At 42.5% G+C, this 23,079-nt stretch overlaps 1 protein-coding gene across 2 annotated transcripts in view; it reads right to left on the minus strand.

Annotated features, from left to right (window-relative positions):
* Window positions 1-23,079, minus strand: part of cdh23 (cadherin-related 23) — a 727,760-nt gene that overhangs the window by 635,743 nt on the left and 68,938 nt on the right. For both annotated transcript variants that reach the window (XM_071379722.1, XM_071379721.1), the window contains exon 3: window positions 21,882-21,956. In XM_071379722.1, coding sequence (XP_071235823.1) covers window positions 21,882-21,956 — 75 coding nt within the window. The remainder of the gene's footprint in view (window positions 1-21,881; window positions 21,957-23,079) is intronic.

A 23,079-nucleotide genomic window follows, 5' to 3' on the forward strand; every position in this document is an offset into this window, starting at 1 on the left:
TATTTTATTGAATATTTTTGGAGTTAAGTTGGTACTCCAAAGGCGCCGACAGAGATGGTCGTCCTGCTTCGCGTTCTTAGGAAATTATGCGTTAAAAAATATGCATATTTTTTTTTATTATTTCTTACATTGTTATCCCAGGAAATATTAAGCCTTATTACATACAGCCGGGAAGAACTATTGGATATAAGAGCAACGTCAACTTACCAACCTTACGACCAGGAATACGACTTTCCCGAAGCAGATCCTCTGTTCGGACCACCACCCAGGACAATGGATCTAATCCCAGTGGCCGACCCAAAACAACGGAGCTGTAGAAGGGGCAGACAGAGTGGCCTCCTGGACAGGCTCCGTAGACGTGCACATCGCCCACCACTCCCGAGTATACGACCAGAGAGACATCAGATATTGTAACATTCTGTTTCACGGAAACATGGCTCTCTCGCGATATGTTGTCGGAATCGGCATCTCCATGCATCGCGCCGACAGAGATAAACATTACGCTGAGAAGAGGAAGGGCGGGGGTGTATGCTTCGTCTCGTCAATGTCCAGTCTCTTGACAACAAGGTAGTAGACAAAATTTGAGCAACGGTTGCCTTCCAGAGAGACATCAGAGACCGTAACATTCTCTGTTTTCACGGAAACACGGCTCTCTCGTAAATGTTGTCAGAATCGGTTCAGCCATCGGGCTTCTCCATGCTTTATGATTAACAACTCATGGTGTAATCACAACAACATAAGGGAACTCAAGTCCTTCTGCTCACCCGGCCTAGAATTCCTTACAATCAAATGCTGGCCATTTTACCTACCAAGAGAATTCTTGTCAGTTATAGTCACAGCTGTGTACATTCCCACACAAGCGAAAACCAAGACGGCCTTCAAGGAACTTCACTGGACTCTACAGTTGAAGTCGGAAGTTTACATACACTTAGGTTGGAGTTATTAAAACTAATTTTTCAACCACTCCACAAATGTCTTGTTAAAAAACTATAGTTTTGGCAAGTCGGATAGGACCTACTTTGTGCATGACACAAGTAATTTCTCCAACAATTGTTTATGGACAGATTATTTCACTTATAATTCACTGTATCACAATTCGAGTGGGTCAGAAGTTAACATACACTAAGTTGAATGTGCCTTTAAACAGCTTGGAAAATTTCAGAAAATGATGTCATGATTTCTGAAGTTTCCAGAAACCGTGGAAGGGTTGGCGGCATTCGTAAAAAAATGAAAGCTCCATCCACTGCATTTAACCATGGAAATATGGCTGAATATAAACAGTGTAGTTATTTTCTCCGCACGGCAATCAAACAAGCAAAATGCTGGTGGAGCAATTCAACGGCTCAAACACGAGACGTATGTGGCAGGGTCTATAGGAAATCACGGACTACAAAACAAAAACAGCCATGTCACGGACACCGACGTCATGCTTCCAGACAAACTAAACACCTTCTTTGCCCGCTTTGAGGATAATACAGTGCCACAGTCACAGCTCGCTAACAAAGACTGCGTCTCCCCTCTCCTTCTCCGTGGCTGATGTGAGTAAAACATTTCAACTTGTTAACCCTCGCAAGGCTGCTGGCCCAGACGGCATCCCAAGCCACGTCCTCAGAGCATGCGCAGACCAGGTGGCTGTTGTGTTTACGGACATATTTAATCGCTCCCTATCCCAGTCTGTTGTCCCCACATGCTTCAAGATGGCTGCCATTGTTCCTGTACCCAAGAAGGCAAAGATAACTGAACTAACTGGACTTTCTGATGGGCCGCCCCCAGGTGGTGAAGGTAGGAAACAACATATCCACTTCGCTGACCCTCAACACTGGGGCCCCACAATGGTGTGCCCTCTCGTGTGCTCCCTGTTCACCCAAGACTGCGTGGCCATGCATGCCTCCAACTCAATCATCAAGTTTGCAGATGACACAACAGTAGTGGGATTGATTACCAACAATGACGAGACAGCCTACAGGGAGGAGGTGAGGGACTTCGGAGTGTGGCGTCAGAACAATAACCTCTCACACAACATCAACAAAACAAAGGAGATGATCGTGGACTTCAGGAAATAGCAGATGGAGCACCGCCCTATCCACATTGAAGGGACAGCAGTGCAAAAGGTGGAAAGTTTTAAGTTCCTGGGCGTACACATCACAGACAAACTGAAATGGTTCAACCTCAGGAGCCTGAAGAAATTTGGCTTGTCACCCAAAACCATGACTAACTTTTACAGATGCACAATCGAGAGCATCCTGTCGGGCTGTATCACAGCCTGGTACGGCAACTGCACCGCCCTCAACCGCAATGCTCTCCAGAGGATGGTGCGGTCTGCACAACGCATCACCGGGGGCAAACTACATGCCGTCCATTACACCTACAGCACCCGATGTCACAGGAAGGCCAAAAAGATCATCATGGACAACAACCAACCGAGCCACTGCCTGTTCACACCGCTATCATCCGGAAGGCGAGGTCAGTACAGGTACATCAAAGCTGGGACCGAGAGATTGAAAAAACGCTTCTATCGCAAGGCCATCAGACTGCTAGACAGCAATCACTAACTCAGAGAGTTACCAGTACAAAAATGAGCTATTTACAGCCTGTAATATTTTGGAATATTCATTCAAATTATTCAACTGAAATTGTTACTACGTAACATGTTAGCTAAAAATAGAACCCTTACTCACATCTGAGGTGCATTCAACAAGGCAAACCGTTTGCAAATGTTTACTAACAGAAGCTAAATCATTCTATTTGTTTTGTATTAGTCAGGAACATTCACTTATCTTATACCACAGCATGTTTTAATACTGGACATTAAAACCAGATAATGGTAATGGTAAAAAAAATTGGGACAGTTGGAAAAGCTATCGTGACACTTTGCAATAGCAAAGTGGCTAGCTGGCAAGCAAGGGATAAGAGCATTGACAGTGAGCATGGCAACGGAACATAAAGAATGAACGACTGGGTCGCATCCATAAATATCGAACTAATCGAACGAATGACTGGGTCTAGCAACCAAAAGATTAGAAAGTATGAATTAATGAAAATTGCAACAAAAAATTGTAATTTATACCGTTGGATCTGTGCTTAGTATTGTTTTCTTTGGCAACTGTTGTATAAGCGGGTTACACAGCTTAAACAAACGCAACGGAATGAACTTTGCTGTTATTCTGTCTGCAGAGGTAGTGACTGTGTAGCTGTAGCGAACGAATGACTGGGTCGCGTCTCTAAATAAAATCACATTTTATTAGTCACATGAGCCGAATACAACAGGTGTAGACATTACAGTGAAATGCTTACTCACGAGCCCCTAACCAACAGTGCAGTTTAAAAACATATGAATAAGAATAAGAGAGAAAAGTAACAAGTAATTAAAGAGCAGCAGTAAAAAATAACAATATATACAGGGGAGTGCCTGTTCAGAGTCAATGTGCAGGGGCACCAGTTAGTTGAGGTAGTCAATACATGTAGGTAGAGTTAAAGTGACTATGCATAAATTACATCAGAGAGTGGTGTGTAGAGGGGGGGGGGGGGCAATGCAAACAGTCTGGGTAGCAATTTGATTAGATGTTCAGGAGTCTTATGGCTTGGAGGTGGAAGCTGTTTAGAAGCCTCTTGGACCTAGATTTGGGTCTCCGGTACCCTCTGTAGTGCCTTGCGGTCGGAGGCCGAGCAGTTGCCATACCAGGCAGTGATGCAAACAGTCAGGATGCTCTCGATGGTGCAACTGTAGAACCTTTTGAGGATCTGAGGACCCATGCCAAATGGTCTCCTGAGGGGGAATAGGTTTTGTCGTGCCACTTCATGACTGTCATGGTGTGCTTGGACCATGTTTAATGACGATGTCGGAGTCGTGCCTGGCCATGCAGTCATGAGTGAAGAGGGAGTACAGTAGTGGGTTGAGCACGCACCCCTGAGGGGCACCTGTGTTGAGGATCAGCGTGATGGAAGTATTGTTACCTACCTTTACCACTTGGGGGCGGCCCGTCAGGAAGTCCAGGATCCGGCAGGTAGCCTAGTGGTCAGAGTGTTGGGCCTGTAACCGAAAGGTTGCTAGATCGAACCCCCGAGCTGACAAGGTAAAACTCTGTTGTACTGACCCTGAAAAAGGCAGTTAACCCACTGTTCCTAGGCCGTCATTGTAAATAAAAATTTTATTCTTAACTGACTTGCCTAGTTAAATAAAGGTTAAATAAAAAAAAATGAAAACCCACTTGCTGAGGGAGGGGGTTTAGTCCCAGGGCCCTTAAGCTTATTGATGAGCTTTGAGTGCACTATGGTGTTGAACGCTGAGCTGTAGTCAATGAATAGCATTCTCACATAGGTGTTATTTTTGTCCAGGTGGGAAAGGGCAGTGTGGAGTGCAATAGAGACTGCATCATCTGTGGATGCAAATTGGAGTGGGTCTACGGTTTCTGGGATGATGGGGTTGATGTGAGCCATGACCAGCCTTTCAAAGCGCCTCATGGCTACAGACGTGAGTGCTACGGGTCAGTAGACATTTAGGCAGGTGACATTAGTGTTCTTGGGGACAGGCACTATGGTGGTCTGCTTAAAACATGTTGGTATTACAGACTCGGACAGGGAGAGGTTGAAAATGTCAGTGAAGACACTTGCTAGATGGTCAGCGCATGCTCGCAGTACATGTCCTGGTAATCCGTCTGGCCCTGTGGCCTTGTGAATGTTGACCTGTCTAAAGGTCTTACATCGGCTGCGAAGAGTGTGATCACACAGTCTTCCGGTACAGCTGGTGCTGTCATGCATGTTTCAGCATTATTTTCCTCAAAGAGAGAATAGAAGTAGTTTAGCTTGTCCGGTAGGCTTGTGTCACTGGGCAGCTCTCGGCTGTGCTTCCCTTTGTAGTCTGTAATGGTTTGCAGGCCCTGCCACATCCGACGAGCATCAGAACCGGTGTAGTACGACTCGATCTTAGTCCTGTATTGATGCTTTGCCTGTTTGACGGTTCGTCAGAGGGCATAGCGGGATTTCTTATAAGCTTCCGGGTTAGAGTCCCGCTCCTTGAAAGCGGCAGCTCTAGCCTTTAGCTCAGTGTGGATGCTGCCTGTAATTCATGCCTTCTGGTTGGAGAATATACCTACGGTCACTGTGGGGACGACGTCATCGACGCACTTATTAAAGAAGCCAATGACAGATGTGGTGTACTCCTCAATGCCATTGGAGGAATCCCGGAACATATTCCAGTCTGTGCTAGCAAAACAGTCATTTTGCTTAGCATCTGCTTCATCTGACCTTTATTTTATTGATGTAGTGTCACGAACCGGCTCGAAGTCTGTAACAAAAAGGGAGACAACGGGAGACAAGGAATAATATATTCCTTATAAAAATATACTTATTATTTGAAGTAACCTAAATACGTATGAGAGTGGTTGCGTGCATATATGTGATAATGAGGGGTGTTGAAAGGTGCCAAAGCAAACAAACAAAATGGCCACAAAAATGTCACAACCAAAATCCAACAGTGTGTCTGCATGGAGAGAGTCTCCTCAATGAATGGGGAAGAGGTGTATTTATCCCGGGACACACCCGAAACCTGGTTGCAGGAATCAGGAGGATGGAACTATTGTCAGATTTGCCAAATGGAGGGTGAGGGAGAACTGTGTATGCATCTCTGTGTGTGGAGCATAGGTGGTCCAGAGTTCTTTTCCCTTTGGTTGATTTAACATGCTGATAGAAATTTGGTAAAACTGATTTAAGTTTCCCTGTATTAAAGTCTCCGGCTACTAGGAGCGCCATCTCTGGGTGAGCGTTTATTTGTTTGCTTATGGCGGAATACAGCTCATTCAATGCTATCTTAGTGCCAGCCTCTGACTGTGGTGGTATTTAAACAGCTACAAAGAATACAGATGAAAACTCTCTCGGTAGGTAGTGTGGTCTACAGCTTATCATGAGAAACTCTACCTCAGGCAAGCAATAGCTCAAGACTTCCTTAGATATCGTGCACCAGCTGTAGTTTACAAAAAAATACATAGACCGCCGCCCCTTGTCTTACCACACGCCGCTGTTCTATCCTGCCGGTACATCATATAACCAGCCAGCTGTATGTTGATATTGTCGTCGTTCAGCCACGAGTCCGTGAAGCATAAGATGTTACAGTTTTTAATGTCCCCTTTAATGTCCCCGTTAGTAGTTTAATATTCCCAGTAACTCGTTCATTTTATTGACCAAAGATTGCATGTTTGCTAGCGGAATTGAGGGAAGTTGGGGTTTATTCGATCGCCTCCGACTTCTCAGAAGGCAGCCCACTCTCCGGCCTCTCTTTCTCCGCCTCCTTTTCACGTAGATCACTGGGGTCGGGGACTGTTCCCAAGGGAGCCGTATATATCCTCCGCCTCGGGCTCGTCAGAGTCATGAAAGAAGAAAAAGGATTCTGCTAGTCCGTGTTGATTAATCGCAGACCTGACGTCTAGAAGCTATTTTCGATCATAAGAGAAGGTAGCGGCGAAATTACGTACAAAAAGAGGAAAAAAATAAGTTACAAACAACGCAGATAAACAAACAAAAAAACACAATCGGTTCGGGGCACGTAAAACGTCTGCCGTCTGCTCTGGCGCCATCTTACAATTCTCTAGCAACCAAAAGTTGAAAGTATGAATTTGGTTATACAAATGAAAGTATAAATTTAAAAAAAGTATTCATACCAGTAAATGTGTGCTTTCAAATAGTTTTCTCTGGCAAATGTGGTATAAGTGGGATAAACGCCTCATCCCGCTGCGTGTCCATTATTTCCAAGGTAACGTACAGAACGTCGGTGTTTATCCCTTAGTTAGATGTCAGAAAAGGTAATGAGCGGGGTATACATTCAAATCATCCAGCTGAAATTGTTACTAGGATACATGGCCACTGCAAATTAAAGCCTTGCTGAACCTCTGTTATATTAAGTGATTAAGTGATTGTTTACACCCTCAATTTAAGTGTTACTGTACATCAGGTGTGAGAAACCTAACTCTGTGCTTCCTAACTAGTCCCATTGCAAAGTATGCATGGTGATATAATTGCTTGGTCACCTCACCAAATATTTATTTTTGATTGAGTGTGTTACCTGTGTTTGACCTGTTATAAATAATTTCTAAACATAAATAAATTACATAAGACATGAAAAGTAAATCAGAAATCAGTTTGTTAGGTATGTTGTTAGTGTAAAGCAACACTTTTTGCCAGACTAAAGTAGTACTTACAACATTTTGTGTGAGATCTGTCTTGTAGCATGTAGAGGGGCGTAGCCACCAAGCGAGCAGGTGACCATGGTCTTAGGGACACTCTGTTACTAATTGGGGGGAAAGAGTTTCTGCTCTAGTCCAGCCTTTTAAAAGTACTCTATATATGTCTATATCATCAGGATATAGTATCTAAACTGTTATTGTAGAGTTGTGTATTTTGCTAAGTGTTTATTGGCTTAGTTTGACAAAGTGCTTTCTATTAATACAAGTGTTTCTGGTCTCCGCCAGGTGACAGGAATATGCTCAGGTGTTGAGCTTTATGGAGTTGCACGGGTTAGTTAGGGTTGTTGTGAGCCCTAGGGGCTAGTCAGACTGATAGTCAATCTTTATATTAATTTGACTTTTTTATTTTTTATTATTTACTTTAACCCTGGTCCAGCATATTGTTGGATGATTTGCATATTTTGCAAATATCTGCACCTGCTCCAAGAGCCTTAAAATACGAACCATTCACTGGATCTTCTGCTTCACGCCATTCCTTGCTAACCAACACCAGCCAGACAGCTCAAAACCATCCAGGGCAAGTAAGGGGCCTACCATCCACTATTTACAACAGGATAGTGTAATGACTGATGACTGACAACCAAGCTAGTACTGTAAAGGCAAAACTACTTTATTAGCTAGCCTGTTGTCAACATGACATTAACTACGGTGGCCCCCGAGGATCAACCTTGAACACATTGTATATCAAGTACCAGTCAAAAGTTTGGACACCTACTCATTCAAAAGTGTTTCTTTATTTTCTACTATTTTCTACATTGTATAACAAGAGTGAAGACATCAAAACGATTAAATAACACATATGGAATCATGCAGTAACTAAAAAAGTGTTAAACAAATCAAAATATATTACATTTTTTTGATTCTTCAAAGTAGCCACCCTTTGCCTTGATGACAGCTTTGCACAATCTTGGCATTATTTCATTCTTTCATGTTCCTGCCTGTTTCTTGCTCCTGCTTTCTAGTCCTTCCCGGTTTTGACCGTTCTGCCTGCCCTGACCCAGAGACTGCTTGTCGTTCTGTACCTTGCCCCACTTTACTGGATTATTGACCCCTGCCTGCCGTTCTGGACCCTTTGCACCATCTCTGCATTATTGACCCCTGCCTGCCATTGACCTGTCGTTTACCTGTCCCTGTACTAGAAATAAATGTTTGTTTCTTCGACACTGTCTGCATCTGGGTGATACCTGAAACGTGATAACTTGGGGCTCGAGCCAATTCTGGTGTGAGTTATCTGTCTCAAATGTATTACTTGGGGTTCGGGCCGATTGTGGCTACTCTCTGGCAGATGACTACACGAGCTGCTTTATATAATTAACATTTCATTATTTCTTTATTTTTCCATATTTTCTCATTATTTCTGTGATCAAAAAATTCAATTTACATTTAAATACAATTATTTAAGAGTCCTGTTTAAGTAGTATTTTAGTATTTGATACTTTGTGCAAGGCAATTGATAAGCATTTAAACCTTTGTGGATGGGGCCTCCTGAGTGGCACAGCGGTCTAAGACCCTGCATCGCAGTGAAAACTGCATTGCTACAGATGCCGATTCGATGACCGGGAGATCCGTGAGGTGACGCACAATTTGCCCAGCGTCGTCCGGGTTAGGGGAGGGTTTGGCCGGCCGGGATGTCCTTGTCCCATCGCGCTGTAGCGACTCCTGTGTCCGGCCAGGCACATGCACGCTGACACGGTCACCAGGTGTACGTTGTTTCCTCCAACACATTAGTGTGGCTGGCTTCTGGGTTAAGTGTGCATTGTGTCAAGAAGCAGTGCGGCTTGGTGGGATTGTCTTTCGGAGAACGCACAGTTCTCGACCTTCGCCTCTCCAGAGACCGTATGTGAGTTGCAGCGATGGAAAAAGACAATTGGATATGACGCAAAGGGGGTAAAAATAAATAAATACATTTATTTTTTAAATTGTGCATGTGTATTATTTTTATGTATAAAATGTATAATAGTAATATTTAAAATGACTAAAACGGGTAATTTTGTATACATATATTTAAAATTGCATCGAGCCGCTTCTGGGGGAATTCAGGTAAGATGCCGATAGACATTGGGCCGATTCTGGGCAGTCATTCATTTTGATTCCGGGGCGAGTCCGACATCTGAATCCGGGCTGATTCAATCAGTTCCGGCTCCACGGAAGAGGGCTGCTTCTGGGCCGATTCCTCATTGCTCGCTGGGTCCGCTTCTTCTTGGACTGTCATTCCCGTGTCCTCCGCAATGGATAAATTCAATGAGATGGGCGCGAATAAGACAGGTATCTCGTGTTATATTGGTTGACCAACAGCCTACCAACCAAAAAAATCGACCAGTCGAATAATTGGGGTAAGTCCTACAGTGATAACACATTCATCTGTTTAAATAAACACAAAATCTGACATTGTATTCCCACTTGAACTTTGAGCTTTTAAAATGGTTGAAAGCATAGTGATAACACATTGGAAATTCAACAAACGTTTGGCCGTCTTTTTGAGTGGGTGAAAATAAGTTGTAATCTTTTTGATCAACATCTCAACTAAATAATTCCCAATTATCCACGTTGAAACGACGTGGTGTGCCCAGTAGAGACGTCCCTGAAATAAGAAACTCTTCAGTAAAATATGTATATACATCAAACAACCTAGACTTCAGTGTATAGCCAAACATCCAAGGCAACCTGTGAACACTATCGCTGTACTGTATGTGTCAAGCATCTCCCATGTCGAGACCAGACCCCTTCCGGTGAAAAGGGAGGAGAGGAGACGCTACAGCCTCAGATCAAATATCCATGTAGTGGTCAGATGGTGATGTTCCTTCATAAATACACATGGGCACCCTATTGCTGGGGCTGGCTAGGGCTAGAGGCTCCAGGGCCCGGTGGTGGAGGCATCCCAGCTACTGATCCCCTGCCCAGGGGGAGAGGGAAGTGAAGGGATGGAGTGTAGGGATGGAAGGGTAGGGGCAATACACAAAGGAAAGGCTGCTTCTGTACATCACTCTCACACACACACATTTGAAAATCATGATCTGTGCCCCTATGTGTGCGTCAGTTTGAGTCAGGCCACCACAGGGCCACGGGATAAGGTGTCTGCTGACACATAGTGGCCACGTCCTCACCTGGCCCAAAGCATTCCCCACACTGTTACATCATCTACAAGACACACGGCAACCAGCACGGTCACTTAAACAGACCAATTGCGGAAACTTCACCAAAGATCAAGTAATGCAGTCCCTCATACAGTCGGTATATCTACTGAGTCCTGTGTGGCTGAGTTGGTCAAGTATGGCACTTGCAATGCTAGGTTAATGGGTTCAAATACCATTGGAGACACCAGTAGAAAAATGTATGCACACATGACTGTATGTTGCTTTGAACAGAAGTGTCTGCTAAATGGCATATATTTTTAGGCAACTTGTCTGTCTGAGACTGTTTGCAGTAAAACCTTAGTTTACCCTCCAGACCTCAAATCCTCCTATGCCATTATAGAGAGTAGTAAGGTCTTCCTACCCTTCAGTCCGTTATGCCCTCAACTCATCACACGTGCACACACACACCCCTCCCCCTTCCACACTCTCTTCCTACAGTTTGACAGGCCTGTCTGTGTTGCTTCAGTGGCATCATTGTGGATGTAGTAGAGGCCCTCCAGGACGAGGACATCTGCTGAGCTAATAAACAATAATCTTGACAAATAGTCACTGTCCAATCACTCAGCCCGCCCTCATAATCACCCCACTGAACAAGCTATCACAGGGCCCATGACAGGGGCCATCATGGACCACACTGGGACATGACTGACTGCCCCATGCACCAATGGTGGTAGGTGTTGGGCAGGAGCCAGCCGGCTGCCTGCAGAGAGGACACTGTGATTCATGACCAGGCGGCACAGTGGGGAGAGACGGGTTAGTGGTTAGGGAAATGAGCTGCTCACACGTAGAGTGCAGAGTACACCAAGTACACACACATACACACACAATTTCATCCCATCCTCACTCAAACTGCAGCAAAAAGTTTGTGAACATTCCCAAAACTCAGATTAAGAGTGCACAAGGGCAGGAGAGGGATAGTAGAGGGTATATGTGATATAAAAAAACAACCTATATGAAGCGATAGACTCTATAGACCTATATGTTTTTAATTCAAAGCCCCTGGGAGCCCTGGCTAGGTGATGAAAAGCCAGGCATCCTCAAATTGCTCCGTCAATCACTTCAACCACCAAAAATGAAAAAAATTGAATAAAAAAGAACCATTAAATGCATCCTAAATGGCTTACTATAAAGTGCACTACTTTTGACCAGAGCCCTATGGGTTTACTATATGGAGCCTGGTCAAAAGTAGTGCAGTATAGGGAATAGGGTGCCATTTCGTATGCAGATATCGACTTGAGATACCATTGGCTACTTACTGCCGTTTTATACAGTGCCTATCAGCACTATTCACCCACTTGAATTTCTTAACATTTTATTGTGTTGCAAAGTGGGATTAAAATGCATTTCATTTTCATTTTCATCAACGATTTACACAATACTCTGATGTCAAAGTGGAAGAAAAATGCCAACAAAAAAAAGTAAAATTAATGAGAAATATAGCACTAATATAACTTGATAAGTATTCACCTCCTGAGTCAAAACAAGTTAGAAACACCTTTGGCAGCGATTATAATTATAGGTAAGACTCTAAGAACTTTGCACACCTGGATTGTGGAATATTTGCCCAGTACTATTTTCAAAATTCTTCAAGCTATGTCAAGGTGTTGGGGATCATGGCTAGAGGAGAAATGTTCAAGTCTTGCCATAGCAATGTTCAAGTCCTGCCATAGATATTTAAATAGTGGCCCAGCCAAGCCGACAAAGAGGCACAGCACCACTCTTATTTGGGGAGGAACACTGGCATAGTGACCATATCTTTTTTTGTCAACACTTTAAACACTATAAATGGGCACTTACGATTTTGCAGTATTTCCTGGGACTCTCGGGATAAATATGAATTATTCCCGGAATTAAAATTTCCCCCAAAATATGAATCCCTAGTGAAAACTTATGATACCCACTGTACTCCAACACTTGTAGCACTTATGTTGACATATCAACAGCATTTATGTTGGGAAGTTGATACCAATATTGATTAACATATGGTGTATTTTATCCAAAGCCACATTACATTACATACCGGGAGCTCTGATCTCCTTCTGTATTTTATCATTTTTATTGACAGAACAGTTAGAGGTACAGATTGGGAGACAGGTAATGGAGAGGGACACATAAATGAAGGGCCCAGGCAGTCTCAAACCCCCCGTCACCAGGGGGCATGTGTGGTCCACATTACAGAATAGTTAACATTGACCCTGACACTTCAGGATACACTGAGTGTACAAAACATTAAGATCACATTTGTAATATTGAGTTGCAGCCCCCTCTTTTGCACTCAGAACAGTCTCAATTCGTTTGGGCATGTACTCTACAAGGTGTATAAAGCGTTCCATAGGGATGATGGCCCATGTTGTACTGCAATGCTTCCCACATTTTTGTGAAGTTGGCTGGATGTCTTTTGGGTGGTGGACCATTGTTGATACACACAGAAACCTGTTGAGCCTGACAACAAACCGGTGCACATGGCTCCTACTACCATACCCCGTTCAAAGGCACAAATAATTTGTCTTGCCCATTCACCCTCCGAATGGCATACATACACAATCCATGTCTCAATTGTCTCAAGGCTTAAAAATTATTATTTAACCTTTCTCCTCCCTGTCATATACACTGATTTAAGTGGATTTAACAAGTGACATATATAAGGGATCATAGCTTTCACCTGGTGTGACACAGTGTGGGTAGCCCATATCCCTGGGTCGCTCCTCTTTTCAGTTCGCTGCTGCTAGCGATGGGAACGAGCTGCAACAAACACTCAAACTGGACAGTTTCATCTCAATCTCTTCATTCAAAGACTCAATCATGGACACTCTTACTGACAGTTGTGGCTGATTTGCACGATATATTGTTGCCTATACTGTCATGACGTTGGCCTGTTGGGGGAGGTTTATGACCCCCATAAATACCTTTTCCCCCGTTTCTCTCTCTCTACTCTATAGAGTTGACTTTTGAAAATCCCTTTGTTAACATAGAGATTCTGGGAACATCAAAAGGTGGGAAACGGAACCATATTTCGGTAATCCAACCAGTTGAAAGTGTCCGTTGGTACTTAATGAATAGGATGTCAGATCAGTTGGCGTCTGAGACATGATTACTGATGATAGGATGACATAAACTGTATCTTGGAAAATCTACACATTCTAGTTATCAGATTCACATGGAATTGTTGTGCAATTAAAATGTTTAAATATGAAAATATTTGTGAAAATATTAAATGTAATTTTCAGCTTCTTAATGAGAGAACGGTTTGTCATAAGAACACCACTCTGCTCACTCAGAGGCCCCGCCCAAGTGAACAGACATGGGTTGTAAACTATGAAACACGCCCTTCTTCGTTATTGGTAACGTTTGGGATTCATTTTGTATACATTTTGAAGGAGTGAAACCGGTGGATTATTGAATGAAGCGTGCCAGCTAAACTGCGTTTTTGGGGACATAAAGAAGGACTTTATCGAACAAAAGGACCATTTGTGATGTAGCTGGGACCTTTTGGAGTGCCAACAGAAGAAGATCGTCAAAGGTAAGGCATTTATTTTATCGCTATTTCTGACTTTCGTGGCGCATCTGCCTGGTTGAAAAATGTTTTTAATGCTTTTGTGTGCGAGGCGATATCTTCAGATAATCGCATGGTGTGTCTTTTAAAGAGGACAAGGAGCTTTATGGCTTGACAGATGCAGAAGATGGGAGTATCACTAGTCCAGAAATAGTGGCTCCAGAATGGATCATAGATCCGAGAGGTCTGGGATGGTGCCTGAACCCTTTGCGCCGACTCATTCCGGGGTATGTGCTGCAGTGCAGACATTTTCTTCACTGACTAGTGAGCAACAGAAAAACATACTGAAAGTGGCCCGGAGTTGGGGGTAATGCATAGGGGTGTTTGGCCTCTGTGCGGGCGCTCGTGGTTCGGAAAGATGACGGTTTCTATCTGGAAGAAGACGTGGGAAGCCACGTCTCACACAACTTCCTAGTAGACACCGGCACTGAAATATCACTGATTCATTTCGATGAAAAACTGGCTAAATTTACGACAGGAAAAATCATTATCTTCAGCGGAGTGATAGGGACAGAATCAAAAGCTATTCAACTACCCATGCCATTTACAATAGGTCCAGTGACAATACCGGGCTCATTATTCATGGTAGCTGAAGTGGAACTGATTTTGGGTAATGGATTTCGGTTGTGTCCAGTGGACGAGAGGCCTCAGTATTGGTTCGGGTTCCATGGTAAATGTGAAAAATAATCACTAAAAGGGTGTAAATTCAAGGGGTCTGTTATGGTGCAGTATGTCAACGATTTGCTGTTAGCCTCAAAAGACAGACAATCACATGTGCGATCTGACTATACTGGTAAACTATTTGGATGAGCAGAGCCATGAAGCATCGTATGAAATAGCCTAACTGGCAAAACAGGAGGTAACATATTTGGGGGTCTCAATTTCTAAAGGTATTAAAAGCATTACTAGCACCCGCATCAACACCATTTGTTCCCTGGCACGACCAAACACTCACCACATGCTCAGACAAACCACGTTTTTTATTTCATTTTGTGAGACACTTTATTCTGTCTTATTCTGAAATAGCTGAATCTCTTACAGAATTGACAAAAGGGAGGAGGGGTCCTCACGAGAGAATAGAGAGGAGTCAAGATTGTGAGGAAGCGTTTATAGAGTTAAAGAAAAAATTGTGTCAAGCGCCTGCATTGGGGTTGACAAACCTAAAATGACCCTTTAAAAATATTGTACATGAACAGGGTGGACTGTAGAACAGTAGTTAATTAAGCAGAACCATGGAGGAAAAGACAGACCAGTCAGGTACTGGAGTACATCTTTAGACTCAGTGGCACTGTGCCTGAGAGCAGTACAAGCAACTGAAATGGTTCTGGATAACACTGCCTCGATTACTATGGGTCAAAATGTATATTTGTACGTTCCACAAGGGGTAGAAACCATAGTTAATAATGCAAAAGCTTAGTATATGACTTGTGCCCATGGGACAAAATGGGAAGTTATGCTGAATGGGGAAAATATAAAATTCATAAAGTTGGCTCATGAGTGTGACCAAGACCAAATTACTCAAAAACCGAGCCCCGGTATACAAGAAACAGAACTAGAATTGGGTAAAGTAGGCTATTATACACCGACAGCTCTAGTTACATGACAACAGGAGGAAAGTGATTGACTGGGTATGCTGTGTGTGATGATGTGGGAGTAGTTAAAGCTGTCCCGTTGCCCGCATCAATTTCAGCGCAGAGAGCTGAGCTGTCGGTTGTCAGCAGGGGAGGATGTTACAATATACACGGACTCTCAAGATTTTGAGACTCTAGTCACAAAGGGGCATGCTAACGGTGACAGGAACACCAATCAAATATGGACACGAAGTAGAGGCAATACAAGAAGTGTGTCTATTACCCAGTGAATTAGCTATGGTAAAATATGAAGCTCACACCAATCGTACTGATAAAGATAACAGTAGGGAATCGCCAAGCAGACGAGGTGGCGGCACTATCTAAAATAGAAGAACCGCATGTAAATTGTATAAATACTAAAGCCGGGATTTTCAGTTTGAGAGACCGACCTACAGCAGTGAACATGTACTCTCAGTTCAAGACCACGTGTTGGGGGCGGGGAGTGTTGGGCCAGGACTGGTTTAAACAATGTGTTGTGTGTGAACAATGCAGTGTTGCACCCACCGTGCCTCCTAAGGGAGGTGATTCCACGATGGGTAAATCAATGTTGAAAATGACCCATGCCTTGCAATGTTTGTACTACAGGTAAAAGTAGCACAAAAGGAACGGACCCCAGGAGATGACCGCAAGCACGGGCTGAGTCAGAGGGACCAAGTGTACATCAAGTTCTACCAAGCCGGAGTGTTCGGACAACGCTGGTCCAGGCACCACACTGTACTCCTCACCGCACCTACATCAGTGAAAACTACAGCCTCTCCTCGGTGGGTCCATACTTCTCATGTGAAACGAGATCCGGATAGCTAAGCTGGAAGAGGCGCTCCTAGCAGAGGAGCTGGAGAAAAGGAGTCTGGAGAGTAGGAGTTATGTTAAGAAAAGTGTTGTCATAACAGGATCCATCTGTGTACTGATAACCATATACCTAGCACTAGCATTCATGCTATGGGAACAATGATAATGACCACATTTCAATGCCAGTACAATGAATAGGTGAGTGGACAGATGAGAGGGTGAATTGGGTGAGAAGTGATGTAAATGTCACAGGGGCAGAGCAAATCAAGAATCACCAAGGGCATGTTGTGTCGGTTGTTGAGGGAGATAACAAAACCTGTAATCTGGGGGTGAGTTGTGCCTCGGGCGGAGAAATTGTGTTGCAGGAAGGGATCTGGAGAGAACAGAACGGCACTTCGTCTGATGAACACAATGAGATTGTCACTCCTGCCTGCGCCAACACCGCCCCTGTGTGGAAGAAACTACACTCTCGAAACCATATCCTTTCACGTCCTCCCAGAGGCAGGGGTGTAGGAACCCCACCTTAGTCACAGAAGTTCAGCCATCTGAGAGTAGCTCAGGGCTGAGTAGAGTTCATTAAAATAATGTTTGTTCACCAAATGCCGATATTGTATCAAGTTAAAGATAGAAACCCAAAGACTCTCTTGGAGGGAAATCTTCTCGTACCTGCGCTGGGATAACGCGACTCTAAGATGTTAACCAAGCAATATGCTAACAAAAGTACAATTGTAGTGAAATTGTTGATCCAATTGACCAATATGAGGTCACCACGGGAAAACATATTTAATGATTGACTATCTCCCGAAATAAACTCTTATAAGCTATATTCATATCTATAGATAAGTCGCATTATTAATGTATTATTACCGCATCAGTCTCATTCTGAACAATCCCCACAAACCCTAGCCTTAGAGATGATTCAGCGATACACAAATTGGCTTATTTATTTATTTACTAACTAAATAAATAATCACAGAAATACGTAAACACACACACAGTATAGATCATTGATTACTAACCTCATGCAATGAAAACAGTTGCTAGTGGACTAACCCGATATGACGGTTTGTTACACCATGGAAAGGGGGTGAGGGAAAGAAAGAGGAGAGGAGAGACAGAGAGTGGGCTTACTGTACATACAAGTGGAAGCTATGCTCATGGGAATATGAATACTTGGCACACGAACGACCGCTCATTCAAAAATAATTGCAATGTATATATTTACGTGTGGATGTCTTTGTCATCTCTCTGTTGAACTCTATGGGAAGTGGTTCGATGTTACGTCTCTGGTTGTGTAAGTCTCTGGTTGTCCACCAGAGGTCACAATGTCCTTAGTTGTAGTAGGCTTCTTTGTTTTAGACTGTTCCTAGAATGGATACTTCAGACGTTCCAATGGTTGTTTGATGAGATCTTCTTTGTGTCTTTGGTCGAGTTTCCTAGACTACCTGTACTTAAACAGCTGCAGACTGAATGTTCCAGTGTAGTCTTTATCTCTTCACTCGTCGAGAGTTTCAGAGGGTCTTACCATTTTCTGGTCTTGTAGTTTTAACCATTTCCAGCCGTGTAGCCACCGCTCCACTCTGTCTGGTCTGTAGAGATTTAACCATTTGTAACGTATTCAGCTCACGCTGGACGTAGACTGCTCTCAATGGTTGATTATTCAGGGTACAGCTAGGACCACTTTACACACCGGCAGTAAACCGGAATGTTTTGGTCTCATGTAAATATCGCTAAGAGTCCATTTATGCTTGAGTAAAAAGGGGGCGTTCCATCATGTTGACACAAAGTCTGTACTCACGTGGGCGGGGTTACTGACTTGGCAAAAGTTTACATGAAAAACAATTATCTAATTTAGAAGGCTAAAATCACATTTTATCTTCACAAAAGTATTCTTATACTTAATCATTTATTTTATACAACATTTATACATTGTGAAAGCTCTTAAAGTTATAATGTTATTTAGTTATACCATCCTTAATGATATCAAAAAATAATACACTTTTGACAGGATTATTGTTTGGATCCCCACCAACCATTCCAAACTTTTGGATTTCAAAACTTATGTTCCAATGTCCAATTTTTTATCTTACATTTTTAAGATAACACTCAGACATTCCATTCTCAATACTGCAAAGGGAACGTTTCTGCCAGGTATTTACAATCCTGTCATTAAATCATAAAACCAGGCCAACACCCCCAGGATCTGTCAGCCATTGGCCTAGCTGAACCGACACCTTTGATCCTCACCAAGGAGAGACAGTCATGACAGGTGTTAGAATCAGACACGGGTGAACAGGTGTTAACAGCACCTTGCAACCATGGTAGAGTGTTCATCAAGGCACAGGTGGTGAATGACACATATATAAGGGAAGTGAATGTCACTCAAATTGAATTCCTTACGAGTTTTGACAAGCAGCGTGAATAAATTCACCATGTCAATGATGGTGACTGGAGTCGTGGTGGTGACTGGAGTCGAGAAGCAGTAGTAACCACGTGGTAATGGACTAAGGCACAAATTATGTGGATAACTGAGTATGCAGCTTGGGAAATTTTTGCCATTATTGGGATTTTGATGTTTGACCATGCCATCAAAGCTCTAATGTTAACTTCTTTGTGATAGGGGGCGGCATTTTCACATTTGGATGAATTGCGTGCCCATAGTGAACTGCCTCCTACTCTGTCCCAGATGCTAAAATATGCATATTATTATTTCTATTGGATAAAAAACACTCTGAAGTTTCTAAAACTGTTTGAATGATGTCTGTGAGTATAACAGAACTCATATGGCAGGCCAAAACCTGAGAAATATTCCAAACAGGAAGTGAGAATTCTGAGGCTGGTGGATGTTCAACTCATCGCCTTTTCAATTCCCTGTAAGATATGGATCTGTTTGCACTTGCTACGCCTTCCACTAGATGTCAACAGTCTGTAGAACGTGGAATGAAGCCTCTGCTGTGATGTTGAGCCGGATGGGAGGTGTTTCAGTCAGTGGTCTGGCAGAATGCCAGTTCCTGGTCACGCGCATTACACATGATATCGCCTTGCGTTCCATTTCTTTTAGAGACACAAAGGAATTCTCCGGTTGGAACGTTATTGGATAGTTATGATAACAACATCCTGAAGATTGGTTTTCTGCTTAGTTTGACCAGTTTATTCGACCTGTTATATAACTTTTTGAAGTTTTCGTCCGAGTTCGCCTGCATCTGCGCGAGCGTTTGGACATGTGCACTAAACATGCTAGCAAAAGTAGCTACTTAGACAGAAGTAAAGGACATTATCGAACAAAACAACGATTTATTGTGGAACTAGGATTCCTGGGAGTGCTTTCTGATGAAGATCATAAAAGGTAAGGGAATATTTATGATGTAATTTCGTATTTCTGTTGACTCCAACATGGCGGAGAAATGTTATTTTTGAGCGCCGTCTCAGATTATTGCATGGTGTGCTTTTTACGTAAAGTTTTTTTGAAATCTGGTACAGCGGTTGCATTAAGAACAAGTGTATCTTTAATTCTATCTAAAATATGTGTCTTTCATCAAAGTTTATGATGAGTTTTTCTGTTATTTGACGTGGCTCTCTGCAATTTCTCCAGATATTTTGGAGGCATTTCTGAACATGGCGCCAATGTAAACCGAGATTTGTGGATATAAATATGCACATTATCTAACAAAACATAAATGTATTGTGTAACATGATGTCCTATGAGTGTCATCTGATGAAGATCATCAAAAAATCTATTTCTGCTTTTTGTGACTACTATCTTTTGCTGGGAAAATGGCTGTGTTTTTTTGTGGCTATGTACTGAGCTAACATAATTGTTTGGTGTGCCTTCCCCGTAAATCCTTTTTGAAATCAGACATGTTGGCTGGATTCCCAACATGTGTAGCTTTAATTTGGTGTCTTTCATGTGTGATTTCATGAAAGATTGATTTTTATAGTAATATATTTGAATTTGGCGCGCTACATTTTTTCTGGATTTTGGCCAAGTGGGACGCTACCGTCCCACATATCCCAGAGAAGTTAAAGTACATTAATAAGTATGGCTTGCCGGGCGCTACAGTACAATTAACTACTTTCAAGGCTCGTAGTCTGAAGCTTGCTATGACACCAGAGGATGAGGATAAAGGAGAGGGAGCGAATGACTTGTCTCTGATGATCTTAGGCCAATTGGGGAAGTCTAGGGGAACGTGTGAGGGAAACCAATAGGGTCCTATTTTCACGGAGCCCAGCAGAAAATCTAACATCCAATTCGCATAGAACAGATCGGATGGATGGTCCTTGCCCCAAATACATTTTCATCAAGGGTGGTGTGAAATTATTAACATGTATTTTCTTTCTCTTCTCTGCTCAAGTCATTATGTTTTACAGATGGTGTGGTACATCACTTTTCCAGAGGGAGGACTGTTAAAAGACTATTTGACTTGAGCCCGTTATAATGTGTTTATAATTGTATAATTAGCAGAGCAGGAGTAATTACCGTGTTATGGATGTCTTGAAATGATCTATGTGCTTCTAGTTTGAGTTTCCTTTGGTGTCCGGCTGGATTTATACCAGAACTTAGAACCTAACAATATGTTTATGTTGTTTGAAAAATAAAATAAAATCTATAAAAAAGGAGACAAAACAAACATGAGGCAGAGAGAGCAATCATTCGATCTTCACCGCTGATGTGCTCACCTATACCAACCAAGTGATCATGACAGTACTTGCTAATCCGAGAGCTTTCACAACATCAAACATCGACAAAACCAAACATATATCTGCTGTTTACTTAATTCACTCAACTTGACATCATCATCATCCATTCGGAGCTCAACGATGTGTCCAAATCCATATGATCAACCGACATAGCTACCGTTTCTTCTAAAGTGAAAAGTTGAGGCCGCTTTGGCGCCACCATTTTGAATCATTTTAAATAAATGACCCTGTTTATGGTTTCTGGTTGACGACAACAGCTTCTTAGCAAGTACATTTTTCAATATTGACACATATTGTTAGAAAAACAATGCCATTCTATAGCGGCTGCTATAGAAATTTAAAGGACAGCCATCGAGGGCCGCTATGAGTCCTACTGGGTTAAACATAGATCTCATCAATGATATCAAAACTGCCCCATATTGATACTGTGATATGAGAAATACAAGGCATAAAAACAGAAGACTCCAATTGATAGTGAAGTTGTTCCTACAACCTTTGAGTCAACTATGCATTAGCATCCAGGCCTAGAAGGCTATTCTGTTCACAACTACAAAACATCTCTCTCTCTATCTATATCTCTCTCTCTTTATCGTCAGATACTCCTCACTTCATCTCCCAGTCTTTGTCACACATTTTCCTTCCATTTCTTTCTCTAAAGCAGAGCAATTCACACCTGAACCAGTGACTCTAATGTTTTATATCTCTCTGATCTTCCATATCTCTCTAAATCACAAATGACGACTGGATGGTCTGCTGAATTCCACCACGACTTGGGACGTTGACACACAATGTGCACAGTAAATTACATCAGACATAGTCACACACACACTGAAAGACTCACCGACTGGTGTGTTCTCATAGATGAGAAGGTATGAGTGGAAAAAGTAGTTCTGGAAGCGTGGAGGCTGGTTGGAGGCTTTGGAAGAGGAGAGAAAGAGAGGAGGATAGTGGGATTAAGTTAGGCACTACAGGGTCTTATAATATCATTATATAGGTGTGAGAAATGTAAATGAATAAATGTTTCAGTGCCTGGAGGCATAGGCATACACTACAGGCATACATACATGTGTATGTGCGAGTGTGTGTGTTCATCTATGATGTGAATGACTCCTACCTATGTGCAGTTTACATGAAAGCATACTGGAGTGTGCGCTCACATATTTCAGAGACACTGCATGTTAAGCTGTGCCTGTGTACATACTGATTGCTCAGTATGAAAAGGGAGATGTTGATATCACCACCAACCCACACTACTACTGGAGTAATATAGGTATTCGTATTCCTTGACTTATTCCAAATGTTCTTGTGTTACAGCCTGAATTCAAATTCAATTTTTTTTGGTCAACCATCTACACACAATACCCCACAATGACAAAGTGAAAACATGTTTTTAGAAATGTTTGCAAATGTATTGAAAATGAAATACGGAAATATCTAATATAAATAAGTATTCACAACCCTGAATCAATACCTTGTAGAAACACCTTTGAAAGCAATTAAAGCTGTGAGTCTTTCTGGATAAGTCTCTAAGAGCTTTCCAAATGTGGGTTGTGCAACATTTGCCCATTATTATTTAAAAAATAATTCAAGCTCTATCAAATTAGTTGTTGATCATTGCTAGACAACCATTTTTCACGGTCTTCTTGGTGAGCAACTCCAGTGTAGATTTGGCCCCAGTCCTTAACAATTGCAAGCATACCCATAACATGATGCAGCCACCACTATGATTGAATATATAGAGAGTGTTACTCAGTAATGTATTTTATTGGAGTTGCCCCAAACATAATACTTTGTATTCAGTAAAAAAAGCTAATTGCTTTTCCAATTTTCTTTTCAGTATTACTTTATGCTTGCAATTGTTGCAAACAGGATGCATGTTTTGGAATAAAAACATTTTTTACCTGACATTTTAAAACTACCTCATCTCTGTATACCACCCATACAATTATCTGTAAGGTCCTTCAGTCGAGCAATGAATTTCTAACACAGATTACACCACAAAGACCAGGGAGGTTTTCCAATGCCTCACAAAAAGTGCA

The sequence above is a fragment of the Salvelinus alpinus genome, chromosome 32 (assembly GCF_045679555.1).
Source record: "Salvelinus alpinus chromosome 32, SLU_Salpinus.1, whole genome shotgun sequence".
Classification (NCBI taxonomy): Eukaryota; Metazoa; Chordata; class Actinopteri; order Salmoniformes; family Salmonidae; genus Salvelinus; species Salvelinus alpinus.